Genomic DNA, 17,810 nt, shown 5'->3' with positions numbered 1-17,810 from the left:
GTTTCAGCAGCTGGCTAATGCGAAGATAAATCCAAGAAAGAAAATGGGCCTTGCGGTGAATCGAACCCTCGTCCCCTCACTTGCTAGGTGAACACCTTAAACCATTAAACTAGAAAGCCAACGAATCCTCTTTCCTTAGAGATCGTGTGCACTGCCACCAGATGACAACTTATCCAATATGTCTGTCACGCACGAGAATAATAATTTGGATTTTTTAAGACCTTAAATGGACCACAATATACATATTTTTTTACTTATCTCTATAATATCTTGCAGCACCCCTTAGTCGATATTGCGGCACCCTAGGGTGCCGGGACACACCAGTTAGGAAACACTGTTCTAGTGAATCGACAGTCTAATCAAGTTGGACGCAGCGACCAAGGGTTTCCGGACTCTTATTCCTGTCAGCCTTAGGACGAGCGAGATGGAGCACTAGCCTTCTATTTAAGATAGACTCAGAGACCTGGTCTTGTGTGCCTCACGTGAAGGAGGGAGATCTCGGCTGGGAGAGCAGAGCTGATACCAACACAGAGCCTCCACCACATGGGATACCGAGCAGGTGCCGCCTCGATCACTTGGGATACAAGCCGGTGACGTCCATACAGTTGGAGACAACACTGATGCGTGGATATAACGAACTCTGACTAACAGATTGGTGAGATTTAACTAATCTAGTGTGCAATATTTACTAAAGTTAAAAAATTGTTACATTTATGTCTTAAACTAGTTAAAGTTTTAAAGTTATGTAAAAGAAAACTAATGTTGTAATAAATCTTAGTAGAAAGAAAACTTTCATTGTTATTCACAAATGCTAATTCTATGTTTGGGAAAGATAAAAATAGAATCCAGGATGTAACGACGGCTAAACAGTGTCGTTACAGTGAGATTCATTTCTGGAAAATTTACAATCAGAATAAGACATTTGATTTGTCACTTACGGAAAATGATCATTTATATACTTTTGTACAGGCCATACTGACATTATATATTAAATAATTTACCCAATGCAATCAATTTGAAAAACAAAATTCACATCAACGAGGGCTGTTTGGAAAGTAAAGACATCATGTATACAGAGAAGTAATGTTTTATTGTGTATGTTTAAGACACTGAATGACCTAAATGTCTGACTTTTAGCTTTTCCCTTGTGGTTTGCTGCCATTGCTATTGGATTCTGACTCAACATAACAAGTGTTTACAATGGTGCTGGCAATTCAGAATACTGCCAGTTGTAAAACGTGTTCTGTTCACAGATGCAAAGTTATTGAAAATACTGCGAGAGCTCAAAAATAGCACCAGAAATACGAAAATTTAATGGCGCTTAGAGATATGAAGCCCACAAAATTAAATATAATTAGCCAAATCTACTTTGGAGTTGGATATCGATACAATATAAATTGACGGTTGAAATCAATGTTATCTTCTCAAGCATGAAAATTATTGTCTTAATATTAAATTGCATAGTCAGTTTTGGATGTTTTAAAATTATGGGCCCCTACAGTACATTGAAGAAATTCTACAGCTTTAATTATTTTTTAAAGCAAAAACACGCAGATGGCTAACTTGAAGTTCAAAAGAGAAAAAAAAAAATTAAATACAAAGCGCCTATTCAAATGGAGGAAAAACAAAATTCATTTTTTATGCTTCTTTAATCTATATTTGTTTCATTCACGAGTCGCAAAGGAAGTCGCCATATAGGTCAACTTGGACACTATGTCCCTCAAAGAAAAGGTGAGATATCATCTGATCCAAAAAAGCCTCATTAAAGAAACTTAGGCAGCACTGGGTATTATAGCTAGTCACGTATAAAACTAATACAAGTACCAGTGAAAAATTTATAAAAGACGTTTTGTCAAACAAGTGTTTTGAAAAAATACTAGCAGTTTGTATCTTTATTTTCCAAACATACTTCATAGAGTCAACCTAATATACATAGGTTTGATGAGAGAAATGTCTCACAATTTAAGAACTTCCGATTTAAAAAAATCGTAACTTAGTACTTTTATATATAATTTAAATTTTTATTGAATTGAAAGCATTTAAAAATATATGGATATATGGTTCTGCTAAATTTATAGCGGCTAGAAGTTTGAGAATGGAAAAATAGCTTTCTTTCCAACTTTGTTAGGAACTATGAACTACCGTATTTTCTTCCATATAATCCATGGACTATGTTAAAAAAACTGGTTAAACATAAAAAAATATGGATTATCTAATGCAGCAGACACTCTGCTGAGAATATGATCAGCCGCTAATAGTCAAGTTACAAAAGTTTTTTTCTGCAGCTGCTTTGTATTCCACCCAAGCAGAGAGACTTGATATCGCTCGTCAGCGGGCAAGACTATCAGATTTAGGAATAAACAGGTCATTTAAAAGTAAAATTAAAGCCTATAAGGAAATTTTTTTTTTTGGATGACTGAAGGAATTCATTTCCATACAAAAATGAGAATTTACGCTAGGCCTATGATGAAGTATGGCAGTGGGTTAGTGATGCCTGGAAAGAGGTGACTAAAAACTATAAAGAGTTGACAAAATGTGGATTTAAAGCTTTTACCCCAGTTATTCTGACACTGAAAATACAAATCCTCTTGATGATGACTGACTTTCGAATTAAATAAACTGTTGCACTTATATTTAATTCCAATTCAGACGATTCTGAATTTGAAGGTTTTAGATTAAACTGTAAATAAATTTTAATAATTAACGTATCAATGGATTGATTATTGAAACAAGTTATTTTTTTTAATCCTACAGATAATATGGCACCACCAGGGGTGGGAAGTGACTAAGTCCATTTCGGAGCAGCTTTGGAGCAGCAAAATTCGGGATTTGGAGCAGTTTTGGAGCAGCAAATTCGGGATTTGGAACAGCAAAATATGGGATTCGGAGCAGTTTTGGAGCAGCAAATTCGGGATTTGGAACAGCAAAATATGGGATTCGGAGCAGATATTTATAAATTGGAGCAGTGAAATTAACAAGAATATTTTCGTTAACCCTCAACCCTTTTTCAAAATAAAACTGCACTGTCATTTGTTATTAAACATCTTTTCGTCAGCTTGATTTTTGTTTTTGGTGTTTTAGGCTTTTGACACCTTGTTTGAAAGAGCGGCTGTCATAAAATTTTTTGCACCCGTCTATTTAAGATGATTTTTGCTTACTGAGGGCACTATTTGCTGACTTGAACAGCAGCACTTCAAATGAGCTAAAAAATTTTTATAAGTTTTTAATTTTTTTATACTTGGAAAGAAATTGTTTCAAAATGGGAGAGAATTTCGGAAGAATCAACTCGATGTTTGGTGATTTAACGCTCGTTATTTGGCAACATTGGCGATTTAACGCTCGTTATTTGGCAACATTGGCGATTTAATGCTCGTTATTCTGCAAAGTTTCTAAACTAACATTCGTAATTCAGCGGACATGCGCTTTTTACTACCGGAATGAAATTTTTTTTTCACGAAACATCGGGATTTAATCACAATCGACTACAGTAATTTCTGCTGATTTCAGTGACGACTATTTGTTTTTAAACGGAAACACTCGAATTTGCACTTTAAAGATGAAAGGCATTGCAAACCATCTTCAGTTCCACGATCACGGACAATATCGGGGTTTCGCGATGGAAAGCCCGATCAGGGGCAGATAGTTTAAGGCGATAGTTTAAGTATAGTGGAATAAAACACGCTCTTCTCGTAAAGAAACGTTTCGTGGCTAGCAGGAACAAAAATTTTTTGGCGTCCTTTCCGAAATTCCGGGCATACTGAAGCAAAATTTGCTATTTGGCGCAGAAAAATGCAAAAATACGCTATTGGAGCAGGATGGCGCAAGATATTAGTTTTGGCACAGTGCGGCGCAATTGGCGCAGAGTTCCCACCCCTGCACCACATATACATGGTTTTTCTCCTTTCTTTAAATTTTGCATGCAGACTTTACAACTGCAGATTATACGCAGGAAAATACGGTAACAAGATAAATGAACTTTTATAGTTTTGGTTACCACATTGGCAAACTATTATACATGTAGCCTGGGATACAAAATAAAATGTATGATGTCATTAAGATTTCAAATGAACTATGAATAATACACAAAACAGAACTATTTGGATTGACATTCAAATCCAATCTTGAGCTAGAAAGGAAATTTTGCAAAATTTGTTTCAATCTTCATTCAAAATCAAAAATATTTTTTTCTCTTAATCTCTTGCTTATTTGGCATAATGGCATATTAATGGTATAAAAAAGTTTAGTTTGCGTAGTTCCTAGCCTGCTATTAAACACCACATACACACACATCCAGTGAATATTTCTCAAAGGAAATAAACCAATTTGTATACGCCAGAAATATGTACAGATATATAGGGAAATTCCATAATTCCCCTTATAGCATTTTACTTGATTTTGCAGAGCTATAGCATGGTCTGCTCTATAGTATAGCTCCGTTACAAGGTTGATACTTTCATGTTATAGCAGGACGGGGATCTCTCTCAAACTACAAAGATTCCTGGAACATTTCAACATAATTCACCAAGCTATCAAATTTTGACTGCCACAAAGCTGGGCTGGAAGAGATCTCGGCAACAGGATAAGTCCAGTGGCAAAGTTCTGGTGTTCATGCATTCAGCTATTAAATTCACAATGGAGACCGAGAAAAATACGCAGTTACGTTTCTGGATGTTCTTGAACAGAGCTGACAACTGCTTAGGGCACAGCATTTTTTAAAATCAAACCTACTCATACAGACTGGTACCTTGACAAAAACCTCAATCACTCAGAAGAGAGACATGCTAAAAACTAGTGAACTGTGCTAACAGCATCTGTGAGATACAACACAGACAGAACTGATCCATCTATGAAAAAACCTTCAAAGTTAACGGTTATACAGTAAAAGATTCAAAGAGACATGCAACCTCGCATGAAAAAACAATATTAAGAAAATCAGGAATCCTGAGTCCCAAAGCCTATTTACCATATATGTGGAAGGTCACCAATCAAATCACGAGTGTTCTTGAAAAGTTCAACATCAAGCTCATTTTCAAATCCCCCAGAAACTTGGCACAGTTGCTATGCTCTACAAAAGATCTGAGAGACCCGCTTTGGATGGCAAGTGTTTACCGGGTTCCATGCTTATGGTGGGTATATTTTTGCCACACACTTTTTCCCAAAAATAAGTTCTAGCATGATTTTACAGGATGCTCCTATATAAGCCCTAGAGTAGCTAAAATCGTCAATGAGACACATTAAACATGTCGTTTCAACACACATGATGGATGTATTGTACATAAAATGATAATGGTTTTATTATTTATTACCAAATAAAATATCATTGAAATTTATACATAAAATAAGTTATAAACAAAAATTAAATTTTTATTAACACCCAAAGCAGGCCTTGGACGAGAGGTGTGCACGCATACATGTAATATAAAAGTACTGTGAAAGAAAATTACTAGTCGCAGTACTTTTACACTATAGAAGGTTTAGAAAAGTTATTAAAATAACTTGAAAATACAACAGATAATCTTTAGTAAAATTTGAAAAATTTAACCAATAACTTTTAGAAAAATTTTATAGTGTAATACCGGCCTACAACATATTCCGGCTACCTAATGAATGTTGTCATAGACATTATTCAATATATATAATCCCAAGATTATACTATAAAAGTTTTGTAAAAGCTCCCATAAAACTTGAAAAATGCAACCAATAATGTATCAGTTACATTTGCTCAAATGTAACCAATAGGCTTATTGGTTGTTTTTCAAGTTTTGTAAAATATCTTTTATCAAACATTTATAAAAATATCATGTCCTTTCATAAGTATACAACCGGTACAGTTCAATGCTGAGGATCAAATACAAATACAACGCCACAACAGGCAAATTGCCCAACGAGGTGGCTGACCTAAGAACATCATGGATCCCCGAGCCCCTACCTACTACTGCTACACCACACATGCACCCCCCCCCCCCGCGGAACCCCCCAACGAATCGGTAAATGCGGGAATGTGCGTGTACGTGTAGTGCAACCTGACGTATAGTTTGTTTCTGTGTAATGCTTGTTATGTGTAGTGCTGTCATCTGCCCCCAGTTTTTACTAGAAGAGACTAGTATTTCCAGCGGGCAAATCTTAAACGCACAGAACTTTGTTTACATTAAAAGACGACTCCCAAAAGAAATTTTTTATAAAGTTCCGATTTTTTATCCAATTAATGTAATAAACATTAAAAAATGTCTTAAAAAAAAAATAAAATCACTCCACCAAAAAATAAGAATGCATGACTTTTTCAGGATGCTCCTAATATAAGCCCTATCCTGAAGTCCTGAAAATAAGCATGTATTTTTTCAAGTAAAAATTAATATAAGACCAGGTTTTATTTTCGGGAAAACACTGTACATGGGAACAACAGAAAGTACTGTTTTTTTTTTTTTTTTAACCGAGCACAACTCAGGTCTATCGCCATAGGCAATTTTCTACCTAGTGAGTTGTGCCGAAAGTGTAATTGTGTGTACCTAACAGTCTGAGTGCGTATCTAGTGTTGTGTATGATTTTTCAGTGCTGCCATCTCTGTGGTGAGACTTTTTAACGGGGAGATCGTCTCGCATTTGCGCCTCGAAGTTGGGAACCACAAAAAACCAACTTCAGCCGACCACCACTGTGGCGACAGTGGGGCTCGAACCCGGGTCCCTGCGATGCGAGTCCGTCACTATGACCACTCGACCACCACAGCGGCTCAAAAAGTACTGCCACTAGAATAAAGAAACACCAGAAAAAAAGAGGACCCCACAAAACTGTTAGACATCAGGATTTCAGAAATGCTTTGATAGGACATGGCCTAAAAAAGGTTGGGAACCACTGTTATAGACAGTATACAGGTATAGACTATACACATTTACCTGTATATAGTATATTCATCATAAAATATAGGAAGAAGCTCCCCTTCTTGAAAGTTTTCTTGTGTTTTGGATAAGCAGCGTTTTCAGTATTTAATCCATGAGGTAGTCTCACCTTGGATTAACAAGACTACCGTATAATAAAAAAATTTGTTAATGAAATTATTAAATAAAAACTAAAGCTGTAATCTTACCGTAGATGAAATGGACATGTTTCTGTACAACTGGTTTGAAACTTTGGGTGATGAAGGACCATTCATCAGGACACAGTTCACATTTGGTTGAGTTGTATTGCTTCTTATCACATTAGAAGGCGGAGGCGGGCAATTCTGAGGAGCATAAGTGCTGATGGAATTTGAAGCTGCAGCGCTGTACAAAGTCACCGTGGATGCCACTGATGCTGCGACGGATTCAGACGAAGGCCTGTTGATGCCATCTTCTACTAAAGACGAAGAATACTGCGTGCGGTTGTCTGGAAAGGAACTGGGCAAGGGCATAGATGTTTGTGGAGTGCTTGTGAAGATGGCAGTCTGAGCGACAGAGGCAGTTGTTGTGAACGTGATCGTATGAGATGAGTTTGTAGAATTACACGAGTCCTCCCTCTTCGAACTGTTCAGAGATGGTGCATTAATGCTATTTGTAAGAGATTTACTCCTATCACTGAAGTTTTGAACTGAAAAGAAATAAAACAATAAGTATGAATTTGAACCCAAAAATATTTAGTAGAATATAAAAAAACATTTCATTAATGTTTATAGAAAGTACAAAAAGTGTTTGCTATGAACATTTTATTATTGTTTATAAAAAATACAAAAACCTTTGTATAAATATATTTTGATACAACTGATTTCATAAATTAATTATACATGTGGTATTTCACTTACAGGATCCTAGTTTTCAGTTTTCCCAGAATGCTATATTAACATGTTCATGCCGGCGCCGATTTTCATGTTTTTCGCTGTGAGACGGTGCGATGTAAACAAAGATGTAAAGAATGTTACAATTGTTATGTAAAAAAAAGGGTAGACAGTATCCCATGAAGAAAATCAAAATAGTAACAAAGTATTGTAACAATTGTAAAGGCCAGCCAGCACTCTGTTTACAATGCTTCAAAAAATTAAATAGAAACAAATAAACAGTTAAGTTTATAATATTGAATTGTTTTGTTTTTACTACTGAATTTTTGTTTTATATGTTATTTTTATGACATTGAGATTAAAATTAAATAAATCCTACTTTTTTCAATTAATATAAGTTAAATTTCCATTATTTACATTTGTAACTATATGGCAATTCTTTCTCGTTACTAAATGAACTACATTTTTGATGGTACCCAGCATCTGGTTGAATATTCAAGTGAGACCCACCGGTGGTGCACACCACCCGATGGGACAGTTGACTGCGACCCACTGGGGATGCACGCTGGCGTGAACGTGTTAAAAATGCACGACAATTTTCCCAAGAAATTTAATATTCTTGGAATTACAGAAGGAAAAGATACAACTTGGTCGATGAACAAGATAACTTAGATTAAGCAAGATTAACTCGAAACATATCGTACATCTGTCAAACTACAGATGAAAGTACCTCGAACATCCGCAACTATTTTCATCTGATCATTTTTTGTTTCACCATGGTCATTTTCTGTACCCAAAGGCTAATTATAATTAGACCAGTACTTACAATTTATTGCAGATTTTGAATGGTAACGTTTTTTATACTCGCCGAGAGATTGGTGCCCTAATGCCTCGACGTGGGACTCCCTGCAGTAATAATCTTTTTCTGTGGTCATTTCGCTGTTTGTTTTCTGTCGTACTCCATGTCAGGAAAGTTTTCTGACAAAGACGAACTGGGTATCAAACTCGCAACACCTGTAAACATCCTTTGGTACTTTAGGCGAGTATTATATCAACCTGGGCTACAGCACCTTTCAAAAACTTAAATATATTACAGACATGGAACACTTTATAACATGAACCAATTATAAATTCCTCAAAGAGGGTCATGTGTTTAATACTAGCATGCGCTCTCTAGTTGAAAAAAAACCATATTATACTACAACATACTTTCACATATGAAGATTTATAGATGTATTTGTTTTAAGAAGTTTCAATTTACATAATTTATTATTAACCTATTTTGGGTTAATTTAGAGGGTTGGCTAGGTGTATTTACCGTTGGTTTTTTTATCAGTATTTACCATGGTTTCCACCCTCAAAAGAAAAATATCACCATTTTTGCTATTATTTAAAAAATTTATTTACTCATTGTTTCTGAACAAAATGCATAATTTTAAGCCATTGTTGTGAAAATACAGAAAACAAAAATTATATTCTTACTAGCATGCCTATTAAAGTACCTATACAGGGTGTCTTGGCACCAGCTTTACAAACTTCTAAGAGGGATAGGGTATGTCTAGACGAGTGAATCAATACATGGTTGGAAATGCTTCCCAGATGCAGTAAAGTACACAGAAAACACCAGCGGAACTGAAAGGACATCACGTAAGTGAACACGCGTTTTAATAATAAATGTGCATCAAGAAAAAAACATATCAAAAAGGTGTTCAAAGTTTCATTCATGAGCTGTAATGCAAGTTTCGCATCTCAGACGAGCAATACATTTCAAACATTCCAGAAGATACCGGCCATGTCTAAGACTTCCTTGCAATGCAGGCAAACAAGTTCCTTAATGCTATCAACAGAAGTATCATACACCAATGTTTGATGTGTTACGAGCCTGGGGACTGGAAGAAGTAATCAAGGCATAAGATCTGGCAATCGAGCAGCCCAATGCATCAAACATCCGGAACCATTGTTCCAGTATAATGCCATCTAACACGTCAGGAAAGCATTTCCAATCCAGCATTACACATGATCGAGTAGTCTGGGTGCACCCTACCCCCTCCTAGAAGTTTGTAAACCTGGTGCTGAGACATCCTGTATATGTTAATTTAAGCCCCGTTCACATGTGCAAATATTACGGTAGCATTAAGAGTTCCAGTACCCGCTTGGCGACTTTTTCCCTTCGTAAGAAAAGAAATGTAGAGCAGTCATGGTGAAAATTCTCAAAGCAGGTTTTAAACCCGCTTTTCCATTTTCCATGTGAACGGGACTTTAATCATATAAATTCTCTTGGCATAAAGATTATATTATATGTTGATATGAATAGCAGTAGAAACAAGTAAAGGCTATACATTCTGGTGGATATATGTTTAAAAAAATCTTTCAAAAAGTAATCCAACGAGTTCTTAATGGTAATAACAAGGGTTGGGTTTTTATCAAATTGTTTCAAACTGGTTTTTGACTCGACAGGCATCAAAAACTGGTTTAAACCATCAAAAATCCAAATGAATGCTTTTTGGATAATGTTCTGAACACAATAACATGAAAAAATTTAAAAATAAAACATTGTAATATGCATAGAAACATTAATTGTAACAATTAAAACAAAATATTTATATTGACTCCTAAAATATTTGAGTGGGACTTGGACTTTTCCTTGATTTGTTAAGCCTTGCCTTATTGGTGTACGAACAGTGTGGTATTTACCAGGTTATTACCAGTCAAAACTTTCCTATAAAAAACAAACTATAATGAAACTTTCTACATGATTTTGTACTTGAACAGGTTAGAAAAACCCCTGACAACCATGGCCGTCTCAAGAGCACCATGTGCCCCCGGAAAAAGTATAATTAAAGTAATATTTTAATTTTGCATAATTACAAATATTCTCAGATACTGAAATCCAGGGTTATTCACATTCAACTGACAAATTCCACATTGTTCAATAAAATAGATTGTGATTTTAAAACGTTCTTAAACTGAAAAATCCGATTCTGAAATACTTGGTAATTTTTAACATCCAAATTAGATTCGCTGAAATCTGAATCATTAGGTTATGTAACAGCCACAACAAACTCCTCCTAACCAGCTCATGACCCCACTTCTGTCTCAATGAAGAGATTTTAACAGGTGGTCGAATAAGATCTGGGCCAGCTGGAAGCTGTGCACATGGCCGCCACTGGGAGAATGGGTCTCGTGCCTGTTCGCTGGACCAGGGGGGAGGGGCAGGCGGGCCTCGTGCCCTGTTCGCTGGACCAGAAGGGGGGGGGAGCAAATTTCATCCCGAAACCTCTTTCAACATTACAAGGGGCGTCAAAATGTGCACTTGCCCCGGGTGACCCAGCATCTAGTTGCGGTCCCGGCTGTGCATGTATATGTTGTGAACCTATCAGCAAGTCTAATATTTATGTGTAGTGCTGCCATCTGCTGTCAATGTTTCTAACTATAAGTGAAATGTGATGATTGACTAAATGGAATGTATGCCCGTTGCTCTCTGTGACGAGACTCTTCAATGGGGAGATCAACTCGCATTCGCCTCTCGAAGTTGGGAACCATAGAAAACCAACTTCAGCTCACCACCACTGCGGCAAACTGAAAACTTATTTGGAAACCTGTATTAAACACCCCCCCCCCTCCCCGTAAATGCTGGTCAGAAAGGTGGTGAAATGAGAATACAGAATGGGAAAAACACACTTGAATGGTGTAAAATTTAACAGAGTCACACTTGGGATGGGAAAGAATGATAGTATGTGCCAAGTTAAACATGGATTAAGTAGGATGGGATAAATATTTTTCATTATTTTACAGATTTGTGAAATGAGTGTTAACATTAGAAATTTTTTTAATTTTTACATATATTCACCTAGTTCGTGTATACATCTTTTATAGCATTGTATGCAAAGTTATTTTTCTCTGTGCATATTCATATAAAAGCCTATTAAAAACCTTAAATGGTACAGCTTTTGGTATTTTTTTACTAATCTAATTTCTTTTCAATCCATATTCAACATTAAGCTGTATATGAAATATTTCGTCAGTAACTATAACACTGTATTAAATTCAAAGTCATGCCATGTCTGTGTAGCCATGGGTAAAAATGAAAATTTACCTTTCTCATGTGAAGAACTGTTTTGCGCTACTGCAACTGCATATGGTGTTGTGGGTGGCAACGGAGGAATAACAGAGAAATGGCTGTTGCTATTTGGAGGTGGTGGTGAAACACTACTTTCAGATGACACACTAGAATAGGAAAAGATTATATTAAAAAAAATTTACATCTACATGAAAATACTTTGCTGAAAAGTTTGATTTCTACATCTCCTATAGCCAGTTTATAACATTAAAACAATTACAAGGTCTACGCAATAAAATTCTTTTTTAACTATGAATTGACCATATAGATGAAAATAGTTTGTATGATATGCTTAATTATTAAATCAAAAGATAACACTAACGAATGAATAAAGTTAATCCATCAATAGCTTTGCTTAGGTCTTTAGTTTTCTCACATTGATATCAGCTGAACCATGGGAATAACAAGCAAAATTAAAGTTTGTTAATGGAAGCAATTTTGTTAATTTAAACCACAGCCTTAGCTTTTCTTCTGCCAATTATAAATTTAATTTAAGAATATAGTACTATTCTGTTGTGCCCATTAATTACAAAAGATGTTCCCAATTGATGCGCTGTAGAGGTCAATGAAGTATTCTGTATAAAAACAAGATTTAACAATTACAATTTGACAATGTACATAAACATTATAGTTCTACATTTCCCGACTGGAAATGTTGAGAACTGTTCTATTCTAATCATGATTGCTAAAGAAAAAACAGGTTACAAGTCTGATGCTGTAAATTTCAAATAGAAAATGAAGTTAAAAAATTAATGTGCTATCAAACATACAAGCTTATTTTCAAAAGGGAACATTTCACAATTGTTAAATTTACAGTAGAAGTAAAACTTTTTAGAAATGGACACCAAAAGTGAGAAATAATCTAACAGGCAGCATACAGGATTGATATAAGAATATTTAAGTATATTGTGTTTCTGGATCAACATTCAAGGGAGTTGTCTACATTTAAATTTTAGAAATGTTCTGTTTTGAATGAAAATTAATGGAAAATGTTACTTTTTGATCAAAATTAGAGTTGATGTATAAAAACATTATTTACCTCGCATGTCGATTCCAGAAAGTTTCACCAAGCCAAGGTACCCTTACTACTCTTGAGAGAGTAACAAACTATCATTCTATAGTGGCAACAGCCACTATATTATAACAGCCAATTCTGTTAGCGTTTGTTAGTGAAGATGCCCGCTCTTTGAATTAATCAGCAGGACAATGTATTTTACTGTCCATTAACTGACACTACTCGTTAACGGACAAAATTTTTGACCCCATGGATGCCCATTATCAAGTGGTTCAACTATAAAACATGGCTTTGAAAGTGCTTCTGAAAAATGTGCCTTTTGAAAAAAGTCCCTTAATGCCAATAAGACAAACATTTTGAATGAAAAATACTGAAGTGAACGAACAAGATGGATATGTTCCCTTTTGGTAGAAACATCCAACTTTACATTGTGATTTCAATCAGAAATATCCCTGTTTAAAAAAACCCTGCCCCATAATCTGACAGCTCATCCCAAACATTCAGGAACTGTTGAAATGTGCACTGCGGAAAAAAATTGAAATATTCCTTTTGAAAATAAGCTCCTTACTCGTAATATGGAATAAAACCTTATCCACATGAAAAATGCATATGGGCAAAAGTAATAAAAATCTAAAAAAAATAAAAATATACAACTTCAACATTACTGAATACTTTTGAAAATTCATGTTTTCCAAATTATAATTTTGACTTAGGCAAGAATTACACTATAAAAGTTTGACACAAGAACTTGACAGATGAGACCAATACACTTTTTGGTTGTTTTTTCAAGTTGTGTTAAAGATCTTTTATCAAACTTTTATAGTACAATTCTGGCCTTACAGAAAGTTGATTTATATAAATATTCGAGATGAGATGAGGGATTAAAAGTTCTTTGAGATGCAGTCAAAACTCTTACTCAAAACTATCTCCAAGAAAAAAAATTTCTGCATTTATTTAAAATCAATGTATTTTCACCTGTCTGGAACTACAGTATTTTTTTGAAAAAAGAAATGGTAAAAAGAAAAACGTGGAAATTCTCTTTAGCATAAATCTGGCTTTTAACTTCTAGAAATGAAACTGATAAGAAAGGATTATTAGTGATATTATAACCTATTTTGGTGATAGATATCTTGTCAATCATAGGGATATTATGATTGGCAGGAGGAACAGCTCACTTATGGAGGTGCAGCACATAAGCAAGCATGGGGAAAAGGCTTGTCCAATTCACCCCCCTTTTGTCAGAAGAGCCTGTATCCACTTATGCCTATAGCATAGGTGAGCAAAACTAATAAGCATATGGGAGTTAATATTGAACAAAATAAATTGGTTGGGTAACGGACAGAGACAAAAGTCCCAAAACACATTACACTAACGTGACATGATTTCATGTCATGTCAGACATTTTGAATTCTGATTCGTGGAAATTACGTGGGAATTGTACATCACATGATTTAAACGTAATTAAATTTTCACTAATCAGAATTCACAACATCTGTGTTTGGACTTAGGGATGGTAAAGCGATGTATCAGATCTAATGGTTGACTCAAACGATTCTCAGAACAATGTTAAAGATGAAATTTCAGAACATGGGAGACAACAGTTACTAAAAAACACCTGAACCTTGAAATTTAATTTTTTAATTTTGTGGAAATAGACAGTTCAATACAAGTTTGTGACACTGTGACTAATACAGAAATTATTGCTTAATGTATAGCCGACTCAGGTGACTAAACTACAGCAGAAAAAGAAAAAAATTACAGTAAAGAATGTTGAACATACTGTAAAAACGCTACATTATTTTCTGGAGCAAACTGAGAAGATAGGGCCTCTAAATATGTACTGCTATTGCTAGTATAGATGACACTTGATCCAACCCCTAGGGGTGATGTGCTTATATCCCATATGGGACAGAACCTTGGATCATATCTGGCATAACAGTATAGATGACACTGAATGCTCAAAGAACAAAAAATATATATTGACCCAAGCTTAAATTATTTGAAATGAACTTTGTAAATAAAAAGTGAATTGAACAAAAGACATTTCATTGTATTTACATATAACCTGATTGAACATTAATTGCGTAACTTGACAAAAAAAATTTAATAGTGTAGAAAAATGTAATACAGGTGAATCTAGTTTTAACAAAAAAATCTTAACAAAAATTTCAAATTAGTTCACATAAGAACACATTGTGAATTCTGATATTACAGAATGAAAAATTCATCATAAATTCAAAAACAAGTTTCTAAAAATCAAAAGAGTACAGAATGTTCCAAAAATGATCCCATAAAATTTATTTTTAACTTGTTGAACCATTGGGGAAGAAGGGTTCTTCCATGGCTTGTAAAGGGAAATTTTAATCAATATGGTGTGTGGAAAAGAAATAAAATTTACGATAAGCCAGTACTATGCGTTAGGAATACTGGATATTTCTTCTATTTGAGGATGAGTGACCTTGAAAAAAAAAAAAAACACCTTTCGATTAAGGAAAAACTTAAGGACATTTTTAAAGTTGGTGCTGAAGTGCATAGAAACAATTGAATCAAAATACGCCATATCTCCACTCTTTCAACCTTTATTTAAAAAACAAAGTTAGAATAGTAAATTTAAACAGAAGTTACAGAATGTCATAAAAAGGATCAGACTTTCAAATTTTCAAAATGTGGATGCAACTGTCTTTACAGGACATTCGTTCAGGACATTTTCCAGAAACATACATGGTTTCAAGACAATCATTCCTGAAGTGTGCTAGTAACCGGCCCACATATACAAGAAAAGTCTTTGGAATGTATACATGCTTTTGGATGAGAAATCTTTCTAGCATTACACTTGTTTGAGCACAACACATACTTAGGAATGTTTCCTTGGCTTCCACAACACTTGCACAAAAAAAATTAGATAATTTGCCTTAAGTGTTAAAATTTATACAAAAAAAACCCCAATTAATGGGAGTTATTTTCCAAATTTAACTCCATTATTTTTAGCTAACAATGTCATTAGAAATTTGTTATCTAAAAACCAAAAATGGTAAAATTTATAAAATTGGAAATTTCATCATAACGAAGTGTTTTTTTCAGTCCCTTTGAGCTTGTTATAACAGGATTCCACTGTATCTAGTTTACAAGTGAAAATTTTTTCTATTCTTGATGTGTTTTTTTCTTTATGCAATATCAATTATACAACCCCAATCCAAAAACTATTTCTAGAAAACTATCTTAAAATTTTAGTACCCATCTGTTTCCAGATAGAGGTTAGACTTAAAAATTTGAGATATAGTTAACTTCATAATTTTTTTTTTTTTGATAGGCCATGGCTAGCATGAGAAAAGACAAATTTACAAAATGGTCAGCCTTCAGATATTGGCCAACTTAAAATACACCATAAAGCCTATACTACAAAAGTTATAAAAAACAAAAACTTGCCTATTATTTCTTATCACTTTATGACCAGATCCTTTATGATTCTGGGATACTGCAGGTCCACATGATTGCACCTTTACACTTGAAGCTTTCTGCGTGTTCAATTCCTATGAAATATACATATACTTAGTTTTGTATATCTTGTTACATTCGTAGATTTAAAAAAGTTTAGACAACTGGCTGATGCTTAATTCATCATTCATTTCTTAATTCATCTTTAGATCAGCTAGTTGTCTAAGCTTTTGTATAAATAGCAGAGACAACTTCATATACACTTGTGTAAGAAATTAAGAGAATTTGCAGACTTGGTCGATTATCTCTAGAACTACTGTACCGATTTTAATGAAATTTGATATGTACATACATTGATACAATACAATTGTAATACACACGCATGATCATGCGTAACACTCGTTAGAGTCGGAAGGTATGAAACGGCAGTTGCAGAATAAACAAAAAAATGGGTTAATAGGGGGTATGGTCCCCTCTTACAGATATACAGGTCTCGCGTGATTTCATACTTGAAAAAAGGCAGTATCACTTCCTGTGGCAATTGGTCCCACTCGTTCAGCAACGCTGTTTTCATTCCCTGGATGGTTTCCAGACGGGGGTTGCGAGTTGCAATTGCCCTCCCCAGACATGCTCTATAGGGTTAAGGTCTGGAGATCTGGCTTGCCAATCCATCTGGCGAATATCCTCACTCTAGAAAATCGTAGAGCAGAAGAGCTCTATGTGGCCTCGCGCTATCGTCCATTAAAATGAACTCAGGGCCAACTGCACCCCAGGAAAGACTAACATAGGGCTCCAAGACCTCATCCCCATACCTCACACCAGTCGCAGTGCCTCTTTCAAAGACATGGAGAGGTGTGCAACCATCCAACATGATGCCTGCCCAGACCATTAAACCTCCTCCGACATAATAGTAGATTTCGCGGACATTGGAGGGTAGGTAACGGGTCCCTGGTTCTCTCCATATGAATGTACAGCGAGAATCGGTGCTTATGCTGAACCGGGACTCATCAGTGAAGTCGCCCATTGATTCATACTCTAAACTATGCTCTCTGCACCATGATAAACGGATTCTCCTGTCCGTAGAAGTGAGCGGGACGCAAACAGCAGGTCTTCTTGCAAACAACCCTCTCTCATGAAGTCTTTTGGAAACAGTCACTCTTGATACACGGGTCCCTGTGGCTGCATACAAGTCACGAGAGAGCTGAGAAGCTGTAGCACTCCTGTTACGCCTCGCTATAATCGAGAAATGGCGATCTTCTCTGGCCGTCGTGCTTCTTGGACAACCTTGCCCAGGCTTTCTCTCGATGGATCCGGTATCCTGGAACTGTTTCCGTAAGTTACACACGACGCTGGGCATTAAATTGATATCTCTACAAATCTGGACTTGAGATTGGCCTGCTTCTAGCCTCCCCATAATTTGCCACCTCATTCCATCATCTAAACGTTGGTAGTTACTCGATTTTACTGTTACAATTTAAAATTAACCGATTGCTGCA

General features: G+C 35.4%; 1 protein-coding gene across 1 annotated transcript in view; it reads right to left on the bottom strand.

Moving 5' to 3' along the window:
- Positions 1-17,810, bottom strand: part of LOC149077323 (CCR4-NOT transcription complex subunit 3-like) — a 63,527-nt gene that overhangs the window by 19,788 nt on the left and 25,929 nt on the right. The window contains exons 9-11 of the mRNA XM_089245093.1: positions 16,306-16,409; positions 11,841-11,971; positions 7,082-7,560 (exon numbers count right to left, since the gene is read on the bottom strand). Coding sequence (XP_089101219.1) covers positions 7,082-7,560; positions 11,841-11,971; positions 16,306-16,409 — 714 coding nt within the window. The remainder of the gene's footprint in view (positions 1-7,081; positions 7,561-11,840; positions 11,972-16,305; positions 16,410-17,810) is intronic.

This window comes from Pholcus phalangioides, unplaced genomic scaffold, assembly GCF_987345545.1.
Source record: "Pholcus phalangioides strain wild (caught in Gottingen) unplaced genomic scaffold, Ppha-v1.0 ptg000015l_1, whole genome shotgun sequence".
In the NCBI taxonomy this organism is placed as follows: domain Eukaryota; kingdom Metazoa; phylum Arthropoda; class Arachnida; order Araneae; family Pholcidae; genus Pholcus; species Pholcus phalangioides.
This window is presented reverse-complemented; position numbering and strand designations above follow the sequence as displayed.